This window comes from Centroberyx affinis, unplaced genomic scaffold (genome assembly GCF_046629955.1).
Source record: "Centroberyx affinis isolate AG114_WGS23_722 - 3 ecotype Tasmania unplaced genomic scaffold, CSIRO-AGI_Caff_v1 ptg000485l_1, whole genome shotgun sequence".
Lineage (NCBI taxonomy): Eukaryota > Metazoa > Chordata > Actinopteri > Beryciformes > Berycidae > Centroberyx > Centroberyx affinis.
The window spans coordinates 1-25,737 of NW_027279141.1; the positions used below are offsets into that span (position 1 = coordinate 1).

Sequence of the window (25,737 nt, forward strand, 5' to 3'; positions counted from 1 at the left end):
TTCATGATTTTGATTGTTCTCATTTATATGGAGCACATTCAAGGAAGAAATGGGGATCAAATAAACTTAAACTGCGTACTTAAACATTTCACCAGTTTTAATATAGTGTTTAGCGTTTGTGTTTCTTCTAAGAAATCATCTCAAGTTTAAAGCTAATTCCATGACGTGTTAACAGAGAGCTTCAGACACAGGGTAAAAGATGTTAACATCTATCCTGATGGAGATGCAGGTGATAAAATATCTTTGATCATCCTCATCCTCCCTGTATTGAAATCTTCTCTGACCTCGGGCCATTGTGTAAACAGACCCAACTGTGGGTTTTCATCCAGAAAACCATCCAGCTCTCTGAAATTCTGCCTGCTGGTGTGAATAATTTCTTTTTCATGCCCTAATCAAATCAACAGCATCCTAAAATATTAAAATATTCACAAGTATTTGTTTATTTCTCTAGTTTAAGCCAATTATCATGTGTGGACTCCTCTTTTTGAAACTTTGAGTTAGATGTCCTTGCGTGATAAAATTCCCCTCGGGGGGACCTCTATGCATGTTAATGTGTGTGTGTGTGTGTTTCCGTGTGTCTCCATTCTGTGTATGTGTGTGTGTGTGTGTGTGTTTCCGTGTATCTGTGTTTCTGTGTGTCTCCATTTTGTGTATGTGTGTGTGTTTTCTCTCTGCAGAGTTTCCCATGCCAAAGACCGAGTTGGTGCAGAAGTTCCATGTGCTGTACCTAGGCATGACATCTGTGTCTCGCCCCATAGGTAAAACCAAAACCCTCAGTAAGCACCCGATTGCCCACAGTCACCCCAATAATAGCTACTACACCATTTACACACACAAGATATCACCCACCGCCTGTCTTATGTCTTACTGTTCAGCCATTCGTGTGTTTTGTCCCCAGGTATGGACATCATCAACGGGGCCATCGACACCCTCCTGTCCTCCACAGGTAAAGAGGACTGGACTCCTGTCATACTGAGTGTTGCTGACGCCACTGTCGCCGTCATCAAAGAAAAGGCAAGAGGAACATATATATTTTTTGCTATCCTGAAGAATAACTGACAAATAAAAAAGATAAATTTGCTTGTTGATTAGAGAGGATTGCTCAGTAATTCTCCTCCCGGCTGTGTGTGCAGGAAGAGGAAGAGGAGGTGCTGGTGGAGTGTCGCGTGCGCTTCCTGTCCTTCATGGGCGTGGGGCGGGACGTGCACTCGTTCGCTTTCATCATGGACTCTGGGAACCAGCACTTCCAGTGCCACGTCTTCTGGTGCGATCCCAACGCGGGCAGCGTGTCTGAGGCTGTGCAGGCAGCATGTGTGGTGAGCACAGTCCTCATTAACTTATTGTTGTTTTGCTACATGAGCTTTTTGCTTTGTTATGTTACTATTCCTTTGTTTTTTTAATCTAAATATACCCTCAAGGAAGTTTTGTATTGAATAAATGAATAAATGGGCCCACAAGCAGATGCACACATACTTCTGGCCTAATTATTTCAGTCTAAAAGCCGAGTGATAACAAACCGACTTGTCCTCCTCTTCCTCAGCTGCGGTATCAGAAGTGTCTGGTGGCCCGCCCCCCGTCCCAGCGCGCCGGCTCCTCCACCTCGCCCTCTCCCGACTCGGTGACGCGCCGGGTGACCACCAGTGTGAAGCGTGGCGTCCAGTCTCTCATAGACACTCTGAAACCCAAGAAACAGCCGTCGGAACTTCCCCAGCAATGACCGTCACCGCTGACCACACCGCCCCGACCCCCCCCAACCCCCCCCCCAAACCGACGCCTGGACGCCACTCACACTATCGCCACGACAACAACACCTAATCAATACCAGCCATGGTAACCAACGATGTACATATATGTTAGCGAACACCACCGCAGACAAAAGGGACGGAGGGCCATCCTCGAGTATGCCTGATGATGAATATAAAAAAAAAACAAAAAAAACTTATCTGTTTCGAGAGGAGGAGTAGGTAAGTTGCTGTCAGCTGGGGCCACTGGTTGAACTTTGACCTTAGAACGCTGCTGCCTGCCGGCTTCATTGGCCCTTACCTGGAGTTTTAATAGGACTGGGCTGGATGGATTATTTGATCAAATATCCCCCACAAACAGGATTCAGGATAAACCCGAAGAAAAAGATCAAATCTCTATTTACAACCGACTTACGGAACCACTCAGTGGTTTACTAATGTTTTTTCTTTTTTTTTCATGGTCTGTCCCCTTTTGTTAAACCTTCATCGGCACAGTAAGAGCTTCTGGACTGTACCCATGCCAAACTGCAGTAGCCTTCCAGACAGGACAGGCGTCTAAGGTGTCTGTCTTGCTGACATGGGAGTTAGACAGTTTTATGGGAAAAGCCACCAAGGCGAGACAGACAAGGCCACTGACCAATCAGCACCCTCCGGCTGCTCACCAAATGTAATAGTAACGTTTTGATCCCTCTGATGTGTGACATACATGAAATGGACAAAAACTAATATCTCCTTTGAGGAGGAATGACCTGATTGTAATAATGAAATATGTGTATGAAGTGTAAATGATTGTACGTAGGAAGAGAGGATTTAGGGCAGACATCTGGTGGATATGAGGGAGAGATGAGAGATCTAGGTATCAGTAAATGGGACAAATGTGGGAATCGGTATTGCATGTTATTTTGATGGGATATGTATTAGCTTGATGAGTTGATAAGGGTCTCGGTTAGAAGAGTGGGTGAACACACAATAGATGCTCTCAGCACAAAAGTCGACTCCACTTGACCATGACTGGATTTACACAGGCACAAAAGATCTGATTTTCAAAGGCCCAGTTCTTAATCCAAACCTAAATAAAAGGTGTAAGGTTACCGCATACCCCGATCACAAAACTGAAATTTAGAATTGTGAGTCAGTTAACAATTTTTACTTTCCATTCACTGATGGACTGACTGATCTCTTAAGACGAGGACTAACAGTTTTTAATGTATTTTGAGACTTTAAATGGTTTAAGATTGTAATGTTTGCAAACACTACAGTAAAACTGAGCTTGTTAGCTCAAGAATGTTGAATGCTTATTTTCCAACTTAAAGACAAATTCCTCAGGAATCTTCACGTGCATACACCCCAAATTTCTACGGTGAAAAAAATCCAAATCAGGGCTTTGACTCTAGCAGATGTGATGTAGTCATGACTATATGAACAGTGGTATACAAGTGTCTGGTTTTTCCCTGCTTGGACAGCTTTGAAAAGATGAAATCTGTGCCAAAAGGGTTAAAAAGATTTTCTCTTCCTCAGTAAATCCAGCCAGTCTACTCCCACTCACATACATACACACGCAGACACACACACACACACACGCACGCACACACACAGACACACACATACACACACACACAGCAGTAAACAGTCTGCTGTCACTGCTATCAGAACCTTTACACTGCTCCTATGGCCCAGGGCCACCACCTGCACTCGATATGAACTCTGTGAATGCAGTCCAATCTAACTGAAACACAAACACACACACAAAATAAATGAGAAAGATGCTGTCAATCATTTCAATTCTGTTCTTCACTCATCTCTACACCATGTAAATGTAATCTGTTGTGACAATAAATGCATTACCAAAAGAAAGGGGAGTAGCTTCTTGAATATGCCATTTTATTTCCTCTTGTTCTGTTATTTTCCAGGTCACTGCAGCCCTGTGTAGCAGCTACACATCATGTAGTAACATTGAAATGACATTGGCACGGCACTAAATATGCAGTTTGATTAGATTCACAGGGTGACAAGCTTGTTCTTTATGGCACAGAAAGACAGTATAATAATGATAGCATTATGGCTCTGAAAGCATTTGTGAAGGTGGAATCTTTTTTCACATGCTGTGTAACTTGGCAATTCAATAACACTTTATAAATTTCAATGGGTTAGGGTTTCTCATTGTTTCTGCAATACTAATGACTTTATTCAAGTAAGAATTTGGCACACAAAGTTTGTATGTTGTACATGTTGTTTGTATGTTTATAGTTGTTTTATATTCTTTTTATATTTATATTCTGTATCAAAACCAAGGCTGAGGTTTGACCACAGCTTCCTTAGAGAGACTTCTGCTGGAGCGGAGAGGGGGCACAGCTGGAGGCGGGAGCCTCCACTCGTTGTAGTTGCGGCGGGGGTTGTTTCCTTCTATTCCCCTGTGCTCAGGTGGGGAGAAGTTGGGGAAGTGAATGGAAGGCAGGGTGAGCGCCACGGGCCTCAGCACCTCCTGACGACGCCTAGAGGGAGGGGCTACAGCGGCAGAGGGAGGAGGGGCAGGATGCAGGCTGGAGGCGGAGCTGGAGCTGGATGGGTTGGACAAGTGGTGTCCATTGATGGATGTTGCGGTGTTGATTACACGGCTGGCGCTCTTACATGGTTTGGTGTGGTCTGGTTTGGAGGAGGAAGAGGAGCTGGAGACTGTGTTCTTTGAGGTTTGCAAGCAAGGTGCTTTTCCTGAAGGAGAAAAAGATTTAGAGAGCGGTTGGAGGGAGAGGGCCAGAGTTTTGGAGAGAGAGGAATTGAAAAAGGGGATGAAGAATAATAGTATTAGACAATATAGTACAAACCAGCCTTTATTCCTTGTTACTCATCCTATCTTAAAACCTGCAGACGTGCATTAATCACTATACATAAAATTGACTTGAAAGTTATGTATTCATGCCCACCTCGAGGTGACAGTTGCTTCTTAGCAAATCCCTGTTGTCCATATGAAGTAGCAGAGCTGCTGTCCTTGGTCTCACAGTTCCGCAGCTGATTGACTCTGGATTGATTATTAATGGAGAGGTGGGATTGAGAGCTGCGAGTGCGGGTTGCTTTTGTTGTCCGGTTGGCGTTTCCATGGCGCTCTTTTCTGGTTGGCTGGTTGGAGCCGATCCTGTCCAGTAGGCCCTTGCCATTTGCTCTGGCCAGCACTTCCTGTGCCGTCTCCTCGGCCACTGGCTCAGGCTGGCAACAATATGAAAAAGAAACAAAGAAAAGGAGAAGATAATAACTTTTATCTTCTTAGACATGATCAAATTATTTTTGGAGTCAAACATTTAAAGCAGGCTCATGATTCAGACTGACGCACAACTGTATTCATATTCTATGTTTGATTTGATATACTTTATTGCTAGAAATTCTCTGGTTGGTGCGTATGGTGAGGTTGGGGTTAAATATCTTGCTCAAGTATACTTCAGCAGGAATGGCTGCATGGTGTTTCAAACCCAGGCCCTCCAGCTGGGGGACGACCTCACTAACCAATAGGCCATCCTGCCACTCCAGTGTCAAAATGTAAAATACACATAATTATTCTAAATAAGAAGTCTGGCACCACACACAAGCACAGAAATATATGCTAATATATAATACTTGAACATATTCTTGAGATAATGAGATTCAAAATTTGATTGAAAACTTTGAATGGACCAATATAGATGTGTTTGAATGCTGAATGTTGTGATCATGGCCAGAATGTAGGCACAGTAGAACCTATGGTTTAAATACACCATAATGTTAAGTTGGTAAAGGATGAGAGGATTAAAGAGAATTCAGCAACAAGACAACCATAAATAGGTCAAGAAACAAAAAATATAATCATAATTATAATTATAATAAAAAAATAAATAAATAAACCAGTACACTTAATACTTTTGTTCCAGTCTCCCCTCCTCATCAACAGCAGACTACCCCCACACTGAAACATGGGCTCGTTTTGCACAAGTCTGAAATATGAAAACTCCACCTGCAGCCTCACCGCTATCAGCCCCAGAGAGGAGAGGAGAGGAGAGGAGAGGAGGAGAGGAGAGGAAGAGAGGAAAGAGGAGAGGAGAGGAGAGGAGGGGAGGAGAGGAGAGGAGATGACGGGAGGAAAGAGGAGAGAGCCACTGTGTCCTTTCAGCTGGCTGCAGGGTCACCTGCTGTCTCAGCACCAACCCACACAGCAGCCTACTGCTCTCCTCAACGCCTGAATTATTCACATGCACAGTGAACACTACAGGGAGGTGCAGCCAGTGTGTACTTGTGTGCGTACTTTGTGTTTATGCGCTTGTTTGTACTTTTATGCAAATATGTATATGTGTTTACGGCCATGTAGAGGCTGTGTCCGTAATCCTGTGTACGGCTGTGTGTGAATGCGTGTGAATGTGCGAGTGTGCATGAGCATACATGAATATGTGTGTGGGCATGCGCGCACACATGCTAACATGCCTCTGAAGCGCTGTTCTTTGCGGGACGCCCTGAACCCCATTGATGCTAACTCATACAGACAGGGGGCGCTGAATTATTCAACAGACCCTCTCCTTTTGCTTCTCTTTCTTCTCCCCCTCACCCCTTTAAATCTCACTTCCTCTCCATCTCCACTAACTAACTATGCCAGGCTCTTTAAATGTCTCATTTCCTTCTACAGTCTCCTAAGCTTGCTGGCTACAACATATCCTGCAGCTGAACCACACCCTTGTGTTTCAACACTTATGTCCAAAATCACTGTGTCCACTACATCTTGGCCACCACACCCAAATATCTGAAAGTAGTCCTAAAGGATGAAGCAGTTCTACATTGCAAAAAATCATTTAGTCCATTATTGAGTCCTGAAATCGTAATTTTCTTAAAATAAGTGACAAAATCTGCCAGTGGGGTTAGATAATTTCACTTGTTTCCAATGCAAATCAATTTGTTTCAAGAATTTTGTAGAATCAAGTGTCATTTTCTTGATATTAGTCCAGTGATCTGCCTTATTTCAAGATATTGACACTCATTTCTAGAAAATTCCTCAAACAAGTGAAACTGCATTGGAAAAAAGAGGAGTTATCTCTGACTTGTTAAGATGGACGTTTTTTGCAATGTTTAACGCTCTTTTTCCATCTGAAAAGAGCGTTAAACTGAAAGGAACAAGGTTATGAATTCCTCCTGAGTATCATCCAAACCTGTCCTTTAGCATTAGCAGTGTTTTAGAGAACCGTCCACCTGTGATCTGCTTCCTCTGGAACTTGGCCCAGACACACATTACCTGACCGCCTTTATTGTTCCCGGCTGTTCTTGTATGTAAAGCTCATAAAGAACTTTACTGAGCCCCACTATGACAGTCGCTCCAGCCCAGACTGCTTTCCCACACTTATATAATTGCTATTTTTATGGCGCTTTTCAGAGTGCCACAATAACTTTTGATTAGCTGCGTTTATTGGAGGTAGGGAGAAAAATCCTGTTTGAGGCGCCATTATAGCAGTTTGATTATCTTTTCATTCCTATCTGCGGAGGTATAAAACATGATGGATGGCCAGGGAAGAACACATGCTGCAGTGCAGGGGAGCTCCGTCACACCCGGAGGGGGCGAAATGGCTTAATAAGCCAGCGCTGGCATCATAAGCGTGAGAGTAGATTTCATAATGTGAGGACGGGTGTCATAAACGTGGCTATGTTTTGGATTATGGGGAGGTGGGGAAGCCCGGTCGTCCAGGCTCGATGAAGCTCACTAAAGTATCTTCCCCAGCCATATCGTTCTACTGCAGTGTACTTAGCATCTAAAGCCCAGTTAAATCAGGACTTAGCTGCTGTGACTGAAGTCTCACTGCCTCACTTAACGCCCACCCACAGAAATAACATGAAGAGGGAGAGGAAGAGAGTGACAGAGAGAGAGAGAGGCAGATGAAACTGAATTGGGGAGAGGAAGAGTGCGGTTTGGTTGTAATATAAGAAGTGGAAGAGACTTTATAAAGCAATGAAAAGGTCAAACCTGAGAGTGGACAACATGACAGACAGAGAGACAGAGAGAGAGAGACTCATCTGCTTATCCAAACTCCAAAGGTTGGTAAAACATAGGTCTCCTCCTGCGACTACCAACAATAGTGTATGAAGTGTGTGCATGGAGTGTCAGAAGTGTCTATTGTGTCGATTATGGAGTGTGAATGTGTGTGTGTGTATGTGCGTGTGCGTGTGTGCGTGCGTGTGTGTCTGTCTGTTTTATTCTCCCCGTATTCTCATTATCTCCGCCTGCTCTCATATTTCACAGTGGACTAGAACTCATTTCTCACAGCATCCCTTGCTTCGCTCTTCATTGTCTCCTTTGGCTTATGAAATCCAAGGCCAACTCTCAGCTGCGTCTGCATGCTCGTCTGATACTGACTTCTCCCTCTCTCTCTCTCTCTCTCTCTCTCTCTCTTTCACACCTCTCATCTTCTCATCCCCTCCTGACTTACCTGATTTCTACTTCTAAGGCTTTCTGACCCAGACAATGATCGCCTCGCCCCTTCTGACTTCTCTCCCGTTTCAACACTCATTCACACTCATCCCTCTGCCTTCTCCTACATCTCTCGCTTTCTCTCTGGTTGCCGATTGGAAGACGACCAGATGCTCACTCCCGTGACCCGACATGCTCTTGTTTCTTCGAGCTGTCTGATCTCTTTCCTCCTCTGCCTTACTCTCTCTCTTTCTCAAGGGGTTGATCAAGAACCTGTCACAGACGGCGACACTCATTTTTACCTGATCTCAACTTCAGCAGCCTGATTCCCTGCACCTCGTCTTTCATTCAAACCGCCACTTACCCCTTCCCCTCCTTTCCCCTCTCTCTCCTCTACCCCTTTCTGCCAAAACAAAAAAACATTCAAAAACTCCTTCCCCACTCTCTGTAAGCCTCTATTCTTCCTTAGTTTCATATTCTCTCTCCTCTATCCCTTTCTGCCAAAACAAACAAAAAAAAACCTTCCCCACACTCTGTAAGCCTCTATTCTTCCTCATACCCTCACATGACAAGTATGCTCTACTTTCCCACTGTGTGCATGTTTCTGACAGCTAGCAGGCTGGGCTGCCTGCTTCATCCTCAAGTCTGACATTTGTCTTAAGGCCCCCCTAATAAACCGCCAGTTTCTTAATTTCACACTCCTAAAAACCGGTCTCTCCCTCTCTGTGTTGTGTATCTGTGTGTGTGTGCGTGAGAGAGAGCCAACTGTGTGATGCTATTTCAGGACACACAGATGAAAGCGGGTGGAGGACAGGGGAGTTCCTCGGCAGACGTAAATGAGGGATTAGTCAGTGTTTCAGCTCAGAATACAGTGTGTGTGTTTGTGTGTGCGTGTGTGTGTGTGTGTTGGGAGGACCATACTCATGGGCATCCTTTCTCTGTGCAGCTTTGAATGCTGAACGAATCGACAGGCAAAAAAAAAATAACAAACAGAATCAGTGAAACGAGGTCCTGGTATCCCGCTGGGGTGAAGCCCATGGTCTGGTCCAGCGCTACAAGCCCGAGACTTTTTCGTCGTTGGAACCCGGACAGCTTGCAAGGACTGTATGCTCAATGAGCTAAATCTGTCTCTCCCTGTGCACCTGGCAGTGAGGTCTTGGGCTGCACTGCTGGGTAACGGCAGCAGTGGATTGCTGGTGTTGTTTTTTTGGAGAGGCTAAGCTACTGAACTGGAAATCTGCACTAATGCTAAGACTGTACAGGCGTTGTATTGTGTATTGTCAGAAGGAGCTGCATTTACCACATGGTGATATCTCCAATCACGCATATCTGGTGCAGTAAAGTGCTTTAATGACAGAAGCATGTGCATTGCAGCAGGAGTGCTTTTCCTACATCTTCCTTCCCGTTCTCATGTTCACTGCTGCACTGAATAAAAAATTAAAATACAAAATTGACACTACACCTTGCTGTGGCAGTAAGGTCTAGTGTAGAGATAAATTATAGAGTGGATATTGGGGATAAAGACGTCGTCCAAACTCAGCCAGCTCACCCGGGGTTAAACATTGCTTTTTCTCTGTGAGGTTTGTCTTTATGCTCTAGTGCTGCTCACCTCTCTGGTGAGAACGGCCAGGAAACAGCCATTACTCTGATCCGAGGGCTCCAGCCTGAAGAAGGGACCCGTCACCTCAGAGCCCTCAGCAAGGCCGGGAGGACTGGGTCTGGGTGAAGCACACACACACACACACACACACACACACACGCACGCACACACACACACACATGCACAGAAAATAGAGTATAAAAATGCACACAGCAGATAAAAATACAACCACACACAACCAAAGAGAAATACATACAAATTAGTAAGTAAATAAACGCACACAAGTTCACCAGTTGTAAAAAGCCAGTGCGATCCATACAAATAATATCACTTGTGTTTTATTTATGCTAGCCTGAGGCGCTGGAGCACTCCGGGCCAGCTTACTGCAGAGAGGAGGCGCACATGGTGGATTCAAGTCCACAGGAACAGTAAACTTCAACAGCGCTCAAGTTCTTCAATCCACACAAAGAGAAAACGATCGGAAGAATATGAAATGCCACTATGCAAGGGAAGGCTGACTGAAAAATCAAATTTTCTATGCCCTTTCCACAGAGTTTAGAGACTTAAAGTGGCACCTTTGATTACATTTTTCACTGAATCTCCTTGAGTTCCTGTCTGAGGTGTGCTGGGTCTTTGACAGAGGCCTGTCTGAAGGGAGACAGACAGACACCTATAGGCAGGCTGACAGACAGAGAGGCAGTGACAGAGACAGAGACAGACACAGACGGCGCACCAGAGACTGAGGCAGAGAGACTGAGGCTGACCTGAAGTTGGGTGGTTTGGGCTCCCCCTCCTGCTCTGACCGGGCCTTGTCTTGCTCCAGGGCTTTGCTCACCACCGCCTCATTCTCTTCTGGGTACGACGAACAGGTAGAGTATACCACTGCCCAAACATTGGGGACTGGACGGACACACACACATGCATAAATAAATGCACTGCATATGTACTGTACTGACTGCCCCACACCCATTTTTGACCTGGTTCACTTGTTTATCATCCCTGTTTATTCTCTTCTTCCTCTTTTCAATTTTTCTTTGTTTTTGTAAACCTCCTTTCAATTATGTTTAACCATTTTGTGTTGCAAACATGTGGCTAAATGCACTTTAAACTGAAATAAATGTGAAACAAGCTGTGACACAAGACATTAAGACATGCAAATGCGACCCCTTGTAGCCTACACAAATTCACAGAAACACACACCTAAACGACAAACTCATTTCATGTCCAATTAAACAGGGCAGACAGAGGTGCACACATGCATTCCAGCTGAAAATTGTTTCTTCCTCCCATTTTATGACAATTCAATTCGATTATTCAAACAGAACAATCCTCCTCACCCAAAGCTCCCTTTGAAGAAATGGGTGCTTAAATATTCATTTCCTCATACTGTTCACGTACGAAGCATTGCTCATTTCATTCAACTGCTGCTGGCTTGCAGATTTGTGCAGCTGTCGGCCATTTGATTTCCTTCATTTGAGCTTTGATTTCTTACTTGCACACTAATTATAGCCATGCAGGAACAATTAACACCAAGCTGATAACAAATAAAACCTGCTCGAATGTTGCAAATCAGCTCCAAACAAATGTGAAATATCACTTGTAGGGAAGTGAAAATGACTCGAGAAGACAAGGGGACAGAAGGGTATACAGAAGACGACATGGGGGAGGAACGTGTCTGTCATTCAGGTGTCCTGTCCCGCAACACGCCCACCTCACAAACATCAAGGGCTGTGGAGGAGTGGGTTTGTGTGTGTGTTTGTGTGCTCATGTGTGTGTGTGTGTTTGTGTGTGTGTTCCCATGTACAGGTGCTCAAATGAGACCTGGAATTCTGACCATCGACTCAGCAGCGGCCAGAGGCACTCGATACACACCCACCGTTAATTAACGGCCCCATTAGAAAGTACAGTGGCCAAAGCGTTGAGGAGGGCCGGTCGATGGCCGTGTGAATAGAGGAGCCGTCCCTAACAGACAGACTGTACCTGCCCAGAACACACAAAGAGACACGGGCGCTGGACAGTAAGAATGGACTGAGGCTAATGAAGGTAGCTCTTGGACACCGATAAACACCTGTCTCCTGAATAGAATAGAATGGAATAGAAGATATTGCAGAATAGAATTGCAGATTACTTAACGGAACAAAGCAGTACAGCACAGAAGAAATTTGAATAGAAATACACCAAAATAAATGAGAATAGAATAGAATAGAATAGAATAGAATAGAATAGAATAGAAACAGCACTTAATAAATTAGGGCAACACAACACATCAGAAACAAAACAGAATAAATTACTACAGAAGAGAAGAGAAGAGAAGAGAAGAGAAGAGAAGAGAAGAGAAGAGAAGAGAAGAGGAGAGAACAGAACAGAACAGAATAGAATAGAATAAATTGAATCTACTTGATCTATCATGTGACTAACCACAGTAGACCCTCAGCTCCCACTGCCATGTTCAGCTATACAGAACATATGGAATACAAAGCAGCATTAGTGATCACTTGTTTAAACAGTGCGTTGTGTGCTGCAGCAGACCGGCTGACCGGCGCAGAGCAACATTAGCATTCCTAATTAAGACTCAGACGATCTCCCAGGGACTCTCCGGGCTTCAGTCTAATGGCATATGAGATTAGATAATTAGGAAGTACAGGCTTCATTGTGTCAGAGAGGTGAGAGGGGCTAGGCGCTTGAGACTCAGCTCATGTGCTGTGCGTGTGTGTGTGTGTGTGTGTGTGTGTGTGTACATGTGCGTGTGTAGTTCTAAACTCACACTTCAAGGCGTGATCAATGTCCTTCTTCTGTAGTGCTACCAGAGCTTCAAGCTTGCTCTGGGCTATGGCACCCTGGGATAAGTCCTGCAGCAGGTCTGTGTCTGAGATAATGGAGAAGGATTTCAGCAGCAGAATCTCACTTTCATTATTCGTGTACCAGCTGTGCTTTCTATGGGTGTGCGCTGTGTAATCATGGGTTGTGAGCTACCTACACTCTCTGGAATCGGTAAGGTAGCAGCAAATCTAACATAAAAGAGATAAGTGGATGGATAGGATGGATATGACAGGTTTGTTACAGTGTTTGGATGTACAGTACATACTAGTAGGCTATGGGTGGATATGGATTAAAGGTGGACTAACAAGGATTCATTTTTAAATTGGATTAAATCATGGTTTATCAATAAATTCTGTTGCATCAAAGTTAAAACTATTTTAAGATGAAGCAAGATTAAATTTAAACCATCTTTTAATTTTAAATTGACAGTAGAGGTGGTTTAACTTTCAAAATGGCAGCATTTTTGAGGCGGATAGAGGACAATGACAGAGTTCCTCAAGGAGAAATAATGGAGAGAATCAACTCAAAAGAGTTCAATGATAATGCCTTCGTTTTCATATTCTTCCAACAGCCGTTGTGTTGTCTCTCCTCTGCTTCACTCCTGTTGATCTGTCAAAGGCCTCTGCCAGTTGAAAAGCCACACATTGTCCTTTGTCTTGATGGTAGTGCTGTCTGTTTTCTTGTCCTTCAATGTGTCTCTCCATTATGTACTAGAAAGAACTATGCCGGGTTAAGAATTTGCTGTGGGATATATGGGATGATATATAATAGGTGACTATAGGATTAAAGAGTCTACTTCTTGCAGTAGGAACTCAACAGGTGCAGTGTGTACACTAAGCTACAGTGTGTATCTCACTGTTCTCTTCCAATATGGACTGAACAGAGTGTAACAGTGTATAATGTAGACTAGGCTACACTGTGTATCTCTGTTCTCTCCCAGTAAGAAATCCTCAGGGTTTATGGCTCTAGTGTAATACACAGACCAAGCTATAGCGTGTACCTCCGTTCTCTTGCAGTATGAACTCAACAGGGTTGCTGATTGCGGACACAGAACACTGGGGGGTCAACAGGATGACCCGCACCTTCTGAAGCCGCGTGTCACCACCGTCCAAAGACTGGAAGACCTCGGGTATCAGCTTCACATCTGAGCAAAATCCACATACAACCCAACTGAGACACAGAAAATAGAGTGTCTAATACACACTTGCTAAGCTTAGGATGTGTTCACACTATCCGATTTTTTGGGGGGAAAAAAGCAAGGCACACTTTGTTTCCCTAATGATGAGCTGCAGTAGCTGCCACTATCAGCAAACAGTATTTAGGTAAAACTCTCACAGGTGTTTCTCTCAGTCTTTCTGCCAGACACTACCACAACACAGTCAATATACTGACTGTTTATGGAAGTATCTGGGAATTTGTTAACAACTTTTCTACCGGTACATTTGTTGTGATTGGTCAGATCATGAAAAAGCAGTCAACGCCACGTTACAAAGATGAACTTTTCTCAAGTTTAGATGCTCTGCTCTGCCTAAAAATAAGTCACACTGATTTTTCTGAAGTGGCCACTTGCTGTCCCCATCAGATTTCATGTAATAAAGGAGCTGACAGTGTGAACATGGCCAACAACACTTAATGCTCTGTTTCTCTTGTTCTCTTTCTCTCTCTCTCTCTCAAAGACAAAGACACATACAGACAATGAGGATACGCTCATGGGGTCATAGGAAGAAAGACAGTTGTTTCTCTGTTTCCCTCTCTCTCTTTCCATCTCCTCTTCTCTCTCCCATACAAAGAGACACAAACAGATAATGACAACACACTCATGGGCCCATCCTTTTTGTGCCTACTCTTGCAGCCCATGTTGGTGATGACATCCTGCAGCTCCTCCCTCTGGGCGGCTGTGCGATCGCTGACGCAGACGTAGACTTTGGACTGGTCCTTGCTGTTGGCCTTATGGTTGACAGCAATTAGGGATGCGGTGTGTGAGACAGTGAGGCCAGAGAAGCAGCCCACCATAAGAACATCTCCTTCCCCTGATATCAGGGAACACACTGCATTTGGGCCCAGGATACAGGACTTATCCTACACATTAAGTACATACAGAGAGAAAAAACACACAAATTTAGCAAAGAGACTGACACAGAGCTGCTGCTACGTACAGTACATAGTAACAAAAAGAGATAGTGAGCTCACCAAACAAAAGTATTCTGCAGAGTGAGGAAGAGGAGAGACAGGCTAGGATAGGAGGAAGAGTTATATGATAGGGGTAAATAGAATTGGAGGGAGATTAGATGAGAGAGGAAAGGGAGTGTGAGACAGAGTTGTTGCAGACTGGGTTAAGAGGGGAATAGGGGAAGAGAAGGAAAAGAGGGAGCAAAAGAGATGTACAAAGAAAGAATGAGAATAACAGTGCAATCAGACTACAATGGAGATGTCCTTCAATCAACAGGGCCCCCTCTGGAAATAGCGCTGAGCGTATCCCAGTGGAATCACCGGGCTGGCTTGAGTTTCTGTAGTTAGAATCCAGATCACAGGGTTTGTCGGGGCAAACAGACCGGAGAGGAGAAGAACAAGGACATTTAAAAGGAGATAGAAAAAGAGAAAAGAAATAGACTGAGTGTGAAGGGAAGGGAAGGAAAGAGGGAGAGGTGATTAATGTAGCAGTGGTATTGAATACTTAATTGAATTTGGCTGCGCAATCAGATTTTAGTGGGTTGTGTGGTGCTGTGTGCTGCTCACAGTTTGTGTGGCAGCTTGACTTTAATGGACTAGAAATTAAATGTGGAAACGGTGCTCTCCCCCTCCCAGGGAGAAGGATTCTTTATGGCTCAAAGTCAAACTGGCTGGAAGAGAGGAATTTATGTGAAATATTTCTACCTAATCCAACTTGTCATGAGGGATCTCAGTCTTATAATCAATTTTAGCAGGTCCATTAGAAAAGGGAATTCATAAATATCGGAGAAGATTGGTGGGGCTGAACAGAATTCCACAGCCAAGTGAAACTCTGTAGGTAGGAGGCTCCTCTTGTCAGTGGCCTCCTCCCTCTGTGCAGCTTGTACCTGGATGATGAGTCTGTGGTCACTGAGCAGCTTGGTGTGGTACAGCTCAGCTTTGAGCTGGGCAGGGAACACCAGTATATCCCCACAATGGGGGTCCTGGCAGAAGGTCTGCCCCTCCAGCTGCCCGATCGATTTCACCTGCGAGAAGCCCGCTCCTTTCAGCACACATTGGACCTCATCAAGACTAGATGAATGGATGGAGTAGGAAGAGGGAAGAGAGCAGATTAGGGAGGCAGAGGAGGACAGAGTGGAGGAGGTAGGGAGAGGAGGAGAGGAGAGAGTGAGGATGAGGGAGGAAAGGAGGAAGGAGGGAGGTGGGAGAAAGAGAAGGTGTCATCATAGACAGTAATAGTATGTAGAATTTATATTTATATTTCTACCTTTTTAAAGTCTTTTATAGTAATGTGTGTGTTGCAAAAGCCATTAAGAATACTCATACACACATACACACAGACACACACACAGATACACACACACAGCACTAGTCCCAACAGGTGACCTTTACAGTCCCAGGGCTTGCTGAGGGTTGTTGCTGATTGGATCTGTCCATAGCAGCAGGATTTACACCTCACTGAATCAGCCTGTCTGGGCACACACACACATAAAGACACACAGACACACACACACAGACACACACGCGTGCGGACACACATACACGCACACACGCAGAGTCTGGCGGTTTAATTGGATGTCAGCTGGGCACCTGGCCCATAAAACATTGGGCAACACCCCAAGCCAAAGGTGTGTGTGTGTGAGTGTGTGTGTGTAGGTGCGTGTGCATGTGTGTATGCATGCATACAGTGCGCACCTGCATGTGTATATGTACAGGTGTGCATCACCTGTTTCTGAGTGGGTAAGAAGCGTGTGTCTGTGTGTGCTCAGCTGACCTGCTCTTGAGTGTGTTGACCCATGTGTAAAGTGGCAGGCTGCTGGATCTCTCCTGTTTCATCTTCACACTCTCCGGCAGAATACACTCAATAGTCAAGAGATCATGTTTGATCCTACAGCGGGCCAGAGAAGCTGCCAGCTTGGTTTTAAACCTACAACACACACAAAGTCAAGAGTTCGTTTTTTCACCTTCTCGCTTCCTTCCTCGATTTCTTCTTTCATTTTCGTTCTTTCACTCCCTATTTTGGTTTCTTTGGCTTTCTTTCTCTCCTTTGAGACACAAACTTTTACCTGAGGAGGCAGTTCTCTACGTCTCTGACTTCCTGTACAAACTCCTCCTTCTCCCGACGTTCCCGTGGGAGGAACTTCCTGTCCTGGAAGTCATACAGCATGACGGCAACCAGGCTCATCTGATCATCCGGCTAGAAGAGCACAAGGTACAGTTAATTGTTGACTTCTCTCGCTGGCGAATAGAGAATAAGCGGGGAAAAAAGGAATCATAAGGCTGTTGTGTGGATAAAGGCTGCACGCTTGAATGGTTTCTAGTTTTTACTGACATGACTGAAGAGGGAGGTGTTATAAAGTGAGTGGTTACACTTCAGTAGTCAACCGCCTCATAGGCATCTACAATTTACACTTCAGCAGTCAACCGCCTCATAGGCATCTACAATTTACAGGTAAATATAATCTGAGAGCCTGACATTCAGCAGGAGTATTGGAGACAGCAGTGTTTTGGTTACCTAATGAAGGGTACAGTGTATTGACACTATTTATCTGTATTGATTCGGAAATTGAGTTACCACTTTGCAGAAACAGGCATACATACACACAAACACACACACACACACGCACACACACACACACACACACACATACACACACACACACACAGACACGGACACACACATTGCTTCAGGGTGTCCTGCAATGACCCCACCCCTGCTTCTTAATTAAACACAGGAGGAAGCCAAAGATACCTCTCTACTTCTCCTTCTCTTCATTTATCGCTCTCTCTGTCTCTCTGTCTGTCTCCCTCTCTCTCTCTCTCTCCCTCACCTCCTCTCTCTCCCTGGGGGTGCGAGGGCACCGATCGCATTAGTGGCAGATGGTGTTGCTCGGCAGCAACAGCTTGCCATGGCCTCACTACTGGGCTAATGGGGCGAGAAGCTAGAATGCTACACTGGCTGGCGCTACAGCTAAGGAATTAGCCAGCGCTCATTATTCATTCCAGGGGCTTTTAATCAGATTTTTGGAAAGGTCGGTTTCAGAGACAGGCTCTGGCACCAGCCTCCATCCACATTCTCTCTCTCTCTCCCTCCATCCCTCCCTCTCTCCCTATACCTCAAGCTCCACTCGCCCTCTACCAAGGTTGAACCCCTGAGTGTTGGGAAATTCCCTGTCATTAAGTTGCCAGGCAACGGCGTCCCATGGTGGGAATGTTCCTAAACTAAACATGCTGGCTCTGTTCAGTCATCCCAGATGCAGCTCTCTGACATCAGGGACTTAACTCTGCCTAGCTCTGGCCATGTTGGGTGAAACCTGGCTGCTATGGCTATACTGTATAATGCAATAATCATATTGCATATGACTGGAATGTTGTAGTACTGAGGTCAAGCTATTATCAATGAGAAGATTCAGGATGTGAATTTGTATCCTAGTTGTATTTAAAATTTACATACCATATGGCTCATTTTACCAGAGGCCATATGGGTCTATTTCATGTTAAATGTGTCAGTGTACCTAATAAGCTTGCCTCCCCAGATTTCACATTCTCACTCAGGCTATTTCCATCTTCCGCAGGATTTAGGCTTCATTTTCTCTCTCCATTGTGATCAAATACGCCTTGGGCTCTTTCAGCATGCAAGTCTATCTATATCTTCATTTTTCATTCTCCGTTTTTTTCCTCCGGCACCCTCCTTGCCCCCCTCTCCTTACTAGCCAGCCTACCTTTCTCTCCCAGCCCCATCTCTTTCTCCTTTCTCTATCAAGGTTGAACTTTATAGATGCCAGCAGTGTAAAATGAGGTGAGAGTGAGTTCTAAAGAGTGTCTCATTGTGTCTGGGCTTTATTGTCTCGGTGGTGGGATGCAGAGTAACGACCTGCCACCGACACATAGGGAGACCCATTCATTTCACCCAAGGCCATATTTCACTCAGCTACAGTGTGTGAGTGTGTGTGTGTGTTTGTGTGAGAGAGAGAGAGAGAGAGAGACACAGTTGCCTTTTCAAACACACTTTCATGTGTATTAATGTGTCTGTATATGTGCGTGTCCTTGCTGAAGTAGACATTGGGTGTCTAGAATGTGTATAGACTCCATGACAGCTCTATTTTCTGTTTACACATTTACCACCTTTTGCTTCCATTGCTCTTCTCCTATACCAGTGAACTAGCTCACGACACAGGGTAGCTCTCTGTGCTCTGTGTGCTTCATCATCGTCCAAACTCTGTTAGAGAAGCAGCTAAGGCAGCCCTCTTTCTTATTTCTTTAACTGGAGTGTTAAAACTAGGGCAAAAGTAAATTTCCTCCTGAGGATTCCTCTTCATTTAGCCAAATAGCAGGGAGTTCTTCTACGGTCTAACAGCCGCAGGTTCATGGCTGTGCTGGGAATCCTCCTTTTACGACCACGCAGCACGGGCACTAGCCTTAGCACCGCTAATAACACTCAGCTCGCATGTCCTAGGGACAGAGGTAAGGTAGGCAGTGAGCAGAATACACTCAAGACGCCATATCTAAACACAGCCCCTGGGCCATTACAGCATTTTGATTTCATCACTAATTAATGGGGCGTTTTGTTTGAGAAAAGCAATAAAGGAAAAGACACGGCCAGCCTTGTTCTGCCACATTGTACCTTTTAGATGTGCAGCTCCAAAGGGAGTGATTGTCATTGATTAGGGGAGAGAATATAAAAGACACAAGGTGCTTTGTGAGTTGATGAAAGGAGTGTATATCAATGTAATACATCAATATTACTGTTACCGATTAGAGGTCTAGCAAACAGAACAAAGGCTTTGTTCAGTAGGAACAGCAGGACATGAATATTGAGAGTACAGGGTGCTGTCAATGTATTGGGAGTAAGGGAGTTTAGGAAAACAGCATGAGGAGAACAAAGCTAGGAACAAGGAAATGACATGCTCAACTCCAAAACTGAGTCTATTAGCCCACCGTACTCTCAGAATCAAAAGCAACGTAGACACTCATTGAAAATGCGTTAAAAGGATTTTGATGCACAGCAGCAGATTGAAAGTAACAAATGTGCCTCCCTGACATGTAATGCTGACAAAGGCCAAGGTCTGAAATATCTTAAACTATCGCTGTGAGTGCAGACATTTCACATAAAGCACAAGGCTATTCCTAGGGAACTCCGTCTTCACTCACCATTGGCTGAGCCAGGTAAAAGCAGCTGTCAATCATGATGTCCTCCAGCAGTTCTTGATCTGCGCAGGAACAAAGCACAATGAGGTTAGATAGAGAGACCGAAAGAGAATGTGGGCATGGAGATTTCCATCACTTATAACGTGTCTCTGAGTAATAATGATGCCCATTAGTCCCATCTTTTATCTCAATGTCTAATTATCCCTAGAAACCAAGCCAGACAGTTTCATCAGGAGCACATGATAGACGCACAAGAAATTACACCCATCTATACACTGGTAAAATAAATGCTATGAAGGACAAATCCATATCTAATGATGAGAATGTCAAGAAGAAAGAGAAAGAGAGATTTAGAATAAGAGCGAGAGGGGCTTCTAGAAGCAGCACAAATTATCGTGATTTAATTTGGAAGATAATTCAATTAGATGGGGGTTTTAATTTCCAGTGATTACACACTCATTTCGTGCTTAATTGAGGTAATCTGATTTTTCATTTGCCTCATTTCTTTCATTTATTGTATCTGTAGTGAGTGGGCGTGTGGAATCGAAGGACTGATGACATTAATGGCATCTGCACTAATAAACAGGCCACACTCAAATACGATCGGCCAAACCAAATGTAACCAGCATACATGCATTTTATGCCACACTGTGGTTGTACAGCTCTAAGTCAACTTTCTCTGAATAAATAAAGGTCAAAACACATATTTTATGTGATTTACCACCTGTTGTTTGCCATACAATGCGGTGGCAGGGTGACTTGACTATCAAATCTGGACACTGGTCTGCAAAGGAAGGAACTCTGAGGTGGAAAGCAGGTAGTGTTGCCTATCAGGGAGCTATCTGTGGCTCATAATAGGTTTTTTCATCCCCATGTTCTGGCTGTCATATCATGAAGGCAGCATCTGTCTCGCTGGCCAACAGGAATGTTTCTTTCTGATACGCGCACACACACACACACACACACACACACACACACACACAGAGACTCACCCCCTCTCCAGTCTCTCCCACAAACAATGGGCTCTCCCTTTCAATTCCAGGGAGATGGAGGGAAAGCAACACTATCCACTTTATCTTGTGAGGATTAAAGAACACCTGCTTCTAAAGCCGACACAGTGTTTGCTCATTACATACTGGAAGTGGAAGAATGGAAGATTTCTCTATTATGCATGTGTTCCTGATGATGTTATTTGGAGAAAGCCTCTTCATGAAATTGCAGACGACTGAACAAAATCAGGAACAAGTGAGGTGTGTGAGTGTATGCGTGAATACTTACAGTAACATCAATGTGTGTGTGCAGTGTGTGTCTACCACATGTGTATGGTTGCTGTCCTGGTTACTTTCTACTCTTGAGCGACACACCTGAGTCCTGTGACGCCATGGCAACCACAGACACTGCTGCTAACCTATCACAACATCACAAATCAAGCCAAACTGTACGCTGGGCCTCAGCCAAATAGACACTAGGGAGAGAGGGTATAGGACAGGACACACACACACACATCTGCAGGCAGGCACACCCACATACACATACACACCCACACACACACACACACACACACACACACACACAGACAGTCGCCTGACACACAAATGGTTGCACACAGACACACACATCAGAGTTTATCTTTATTTGAGGAAACAAAGGCATCCCATCAGCAGAGGTCTAATTTATAGCAGCCGTAGGTCAACAGGGTTTACAATAGTGGCCATTACTGCAGAAGGCCTTAAAGATAAGCCCTTATAAGATAACCACTCACTGCACACAGCGAAACACAGAGCAGCACAGACCCCAGAGAGGGCCAGCATGGTTGGGTCTGTAGAGGTCATAGCCCTCCACATGCTATAAATCAACTGCAGCAGGTTGAGTAAAACACGGTCGGAGAAAATTCAACTATAAATCTCTTATAGTGGATGTCGTTACACAGCGGACACAGTGCTGAGTTTTACTCGTAGGATTAGCCAACAATTTCCAAATCCTAACATCTGCCTATGGAGGTTAATACACAAAGCTGACCCCAAATCAGTCTCAGAATGAATTTGTCCTACACCAGCAGGAGGCACTAGTCATCAGGACTTGTGTTGAGGCTGTTTGAGCATTTTGTGGCTCGCGTCCAGGTAACACACAATGAGCGGTGAGTGATGAGGACTGTGGTCAAATAAATTCTGTGTGAAAGGCCCAGAGCTGAATGCATTCTTCCCTCGCCCTTATTCAGCTCTTTGTCTAACAGCGTTCCGCATCTGTACACCCGATTTCATATTAATCTAACCGGACCAGCCAAAAGAAGGGATGTGTCTTAAGTCATGTGATGACCCTTGGACCGAATGGCAAAGATAGCTTACGTATTTTTCACCTGTGCAATTTGATATTTGCTGAGGCGTGCTGGGGGCAACTGCCCTGATCCTGGTCAAGGGCAAAACAGACACAGCCCCTCTCCCTCCCACGGTCTAAATCCAGCCTATCCCCAACTGGTCAGAGGAGCTTTTTCAGCTCCACACAGAGCATGCAGCAGCCACAGTTGTCTGACAAGGGCGCCTGGCAGCCCAGTCGACTAGTGTGGACAATGAGGCAGAAATGCTCTCAGAGGAGCAAAGAGTGCAGAGAAAGAGAGAAGCAGGAAAGGAGGAGGGGTGGAGGACAGGAGAAAAACTTGCACAGCTAGTGACAAGGTCATCTACTGAATTCCTGACATTTAAAATTCTAACACAAATTATTTTGGATAGCTTAAATTCGCCACATACCTGAAGCATAAAGAAGGTATGAAAAATCAACAAGATATGTAGCCTTGACTGCATAAACAGCCTCTAGATCAGTGATCAAGCAGATCATAGCTAAGATAGGAAAAGACAGAGGCTTTTGAAAGAGAGAGGATATAAAGGAAAGACTGGAAAGACAAAAAGTACGTGGGAGAGAAGGCAAAAAGGACTTCACTGCTAATATTTGTCATTTCAGCTTCTTCAGCTTCTTCTTTATCCGTTTGTGAAAAGAAATGTCAAATGCACACCAAGGTAAACATCACCACCGACTCTCACTCCATATTTTAGTACTGACTGACAATCACAGTGACACTAGACAAGTTTGTGTCCTCTGCCACCGATACGGAGCTTACTGAGCAACTTTTTTGTTTTGGGCAGATAAGAGTTATAATCACAAGATCAATACCAGAGCTCATTGGCATTTTGCTCTGCGCGTTTTTTCGCTGGTAAAGCATTTCTTCTCTAGGTTAACAACTGACCTCAGCTCAATTTTGGATCAGTCATTCCCAGGCAGTGCACAAAGGATGTGTCCTGTGTGTGTGTGTGTGAGTGTGTGTGTGTGTGTGTGTGTGTGTGTGTGTGTGTGTGTGTGTCCGTGCGTGTGTGCCCGTGCGTGTGTGTTGTCACTAGCAAATCGATTTCTGCACCTAAAGTCGGCCTGTTGGTAGGAGGAAGAGGAGAGATTAACGTTGGCTTCCAGGCTGTGTCATTTCATCTGTACCCAATTTCACAACACAGTGTGAATGAATCCATCATGTGACCAACAAATATGTGATCAAGCCAAGCCACCAATCATGTCTATAAAATATGAATAAAGTTTCCTGGTCAATCAGCACCCCAGCTCTCTCTCTCTCTCTCTCTCTCTCTCTCTCTCTGATGTACACTCTATCGACTATCTGTCAGGCAAATGCACCTAATTTTGCGAACTGATTCCGGCACACATACAGAAGACAATTCCTATTTCTTTTTTTCCATTATCTGTGCAGAGCATGGTCCAAATAACAAAGGGAAAATTATAGATCAGGAATAACGTGACCAGTGCATGAATCTGCCGATTATCCAATAAGCTATCCAATAGTGGCTTCTCAGCTTCTCAATCTTTCCTTAATTTGCTTTACAATATTATCTCTATCGCATTATCCCACTAACTGATGCTCCGCAAATGAACTCATTCCAGGAACGTCAGGCGGGTGGATGCAGACAACGGGAAGAATTGTACTAAGGTGGCACTGATAACACAGAGGGGTCTTTCTCTTGGAAATAAGCTCAAAACAGAATGAGGATGAAACTGAAAAAAATATATATCACAATCACTCTAGACTGATAACTTTTGTTCTCTGGGTAGAGATCAGTTCATGCTCTGGGCAAAATTAAATTGTTTCATTCACCTACAGTAATGGCAGATTTCTCATCCCAGTCAGTGTTTACAGGCATCCTCCTATAGACAGAAATAAAAAGGTTGATGGACTAAATGGTGGCCCAGAGATAAGATAGCATCGCTATGTTCCTGCTATATTATCCTTAATAGTCTGGTCCATTTCACTACATGACGTAAGTACTCTGACCTACAGCTCTCAAACCAATTACAGTTTGCTGCTGTGAGGTCCTGGAGCTTGTGACGATGGATATTTTGAGGTGATCTGCATTAATTGTGGGACATGTAGGCCTGGGGCTTATCCAGGTGCAGTGGATGGATAGAGCAATGGAACAAAATCATTCACGGCTACTAGGGTGTTCCTGCTACCTGACCCCTCCATCCATGGAGAACGAGTTAAATCGATTCCACCCAGCCGCCTGCGTTGACAGTCGGCTCACCTCCCCTCCCTTATCACCATGGTGATTACACAGCCCTGTGAGTTCGGCCACCCAGACCCCACCCTGGCTCCAGATAACAGATTATGGGCCAAATTGATTTGTAGCATCACGCAGAATTCCCCCTGGTCATTCGAGCATTTTTTTTTCTCTTCTACTTTCCCCTCATCAATCTATCTATATTCAATTCCACCTGTCAATTAATTTCCCCAGGGCGATTCATTCTCATTTCAAATAGCTGTTTGTTTGCCTGGAGTCAAATCGGCAATTTTTACTGGCAATTTAATGTACCTGAAATTAATCAAAATCGGGGGTTACTAAACACTGTTTGCTGATGTCCTCTCTCCAAAGTCACCCAACATTCAAAAACACAAGTGTAGACTATATGTGTGTGTGCATGGTTGAGAAAGAGTGTGCTTGTTTGCGTGTGTGTGTGTTCAAGGAAGCAAGGAAGGAAGGAAGAAAGGATCATTCCTTTCTTCTTTCCTTCCTACGAAGGAAGCAATGAAGGAAGGACCAAAAAGGGAGGATGGTTCAACACATCCATCCATCTTCTGGTAACTTACATTTAAGCGTCTTGAAGGCCAGCTCATAAGCTGTCCTTTGCATCTCCTCATCCTTGACCTCAGGTAAAGGGAGCCCCGTCCGCTTCCCATAATACACCAGCCGGTGGGCAGCAGGCTTCTCCAGGTGAGTGTTGTGGAAGATGGCTGCAGCCAGCAGGTAGACGCTGTCTGGGAAGCCCAGCTGACCATGACCAGGTGTGAGGAGCTCTGGAGGAAGGGCAGGGATCTCACTGTGGACCGGACCATCCAGAAGAGTCAGGTCTTTGATGCTGGGGATCTGGGAGTCAGCAGTAGTCTTGCATGCAGAGGAGCGCCTGGAAAGCCCTCTGCTGTTTCTTTTTCTCACCATTCTCTCACAGGTGTTTTCTCTCTCAGGACACCTAAAAACACACCATACCATAAGTCCCTTACCTGCCGGATTAAAATAATACATGTCCACATACACAAGATTCAAATCTTGTTTCATGTAAATGCTTTTTTATCAGTATGCTGTTTGTGAGCAAACAACCGGCCAAACACATATCAAAATATCTGCAGCCTAATTAGAAAACAGTAGAAACATCCATAATTCATAAATTTACGTATTTGACAGTTAGGTTACAAAACTAACGTTAACTTTCGAAAATACTGTTGCTGGAATTTTTAACTAAAGAAATGCAGTTGGCTAGGTTTCTAAATACAGCTCAATTGGCTCTATTTTTAAACCAATGAA

General features: G+C 44.5%; 2 protein-coding genes across 3 annotated transcripts; one reads left to right on the forward strand and one right to left on the reverse strand.

Moving 5' to 3' along the window:
* Window positions 1–144: 144 nt before the first annotated feature.
* On the forward strand, window positions 145–3,567 carry LOC139642500 (amyloid beta precursor protein binding family B member 2-like). Of its 2 annotated transcripts, none has more exons than XM_071517363.1 (4): window positions 145–776; window positions 899–1,014; window positions 1,134–1,316; window positions 1,541–3,567. In XM_071517363.1, exons 1-4 carry the CDS (start codon window positions 545–547, stop codon window positions 1,715–1,717), a joined length of 708 nt encoding a protein of 235 aa, XP_071373464.1. In that variant the 5' UTR covers window positions 145–544; the 3' UTR covers window positions 1,718–3,567. The 2 variants fall into 2 exon arrangements, with proteins under 2 accessions (XP_071373464.1, XP_071373465.1); XM_071517364.1 differs by having other exon boundaries at window positions 145–758.
* Window positions 3,568–4,023: 456 nt separating this feature from the next.
* LOC139642481 (putative methyltransferase NSUN7) lies at window positions 4,024–25,374 on the reverse strand. Its single transcript, XM_071517328.1, has 12 exons — window positions 25,026–25,374; window positions 19,892–19,950; window positions 16,807–16,937; window positions 16,515–16,667; window positions 15,628–15,811; window positions 14,416–14,650; window positions 13,572–13,715; window positions 12,516–12,617; window positions 10,516–10,651; window positions 9,761–9,869; window positions 4,664–4,943; window positions 4,024–4,451 (listed from the first exon to the last, which is right to left on the reverse strand). Exons 1-12 carry the CDS (start codon window positions 25,372–25,374, stop codon window positions 4,024–4,026), a joined length of 2,310 nt encoding a protein of 769 aa, XP_071373429.1.
* Between the last annotated feature and the right edge of the window lie 363 nt (window positions 25,375–25,737).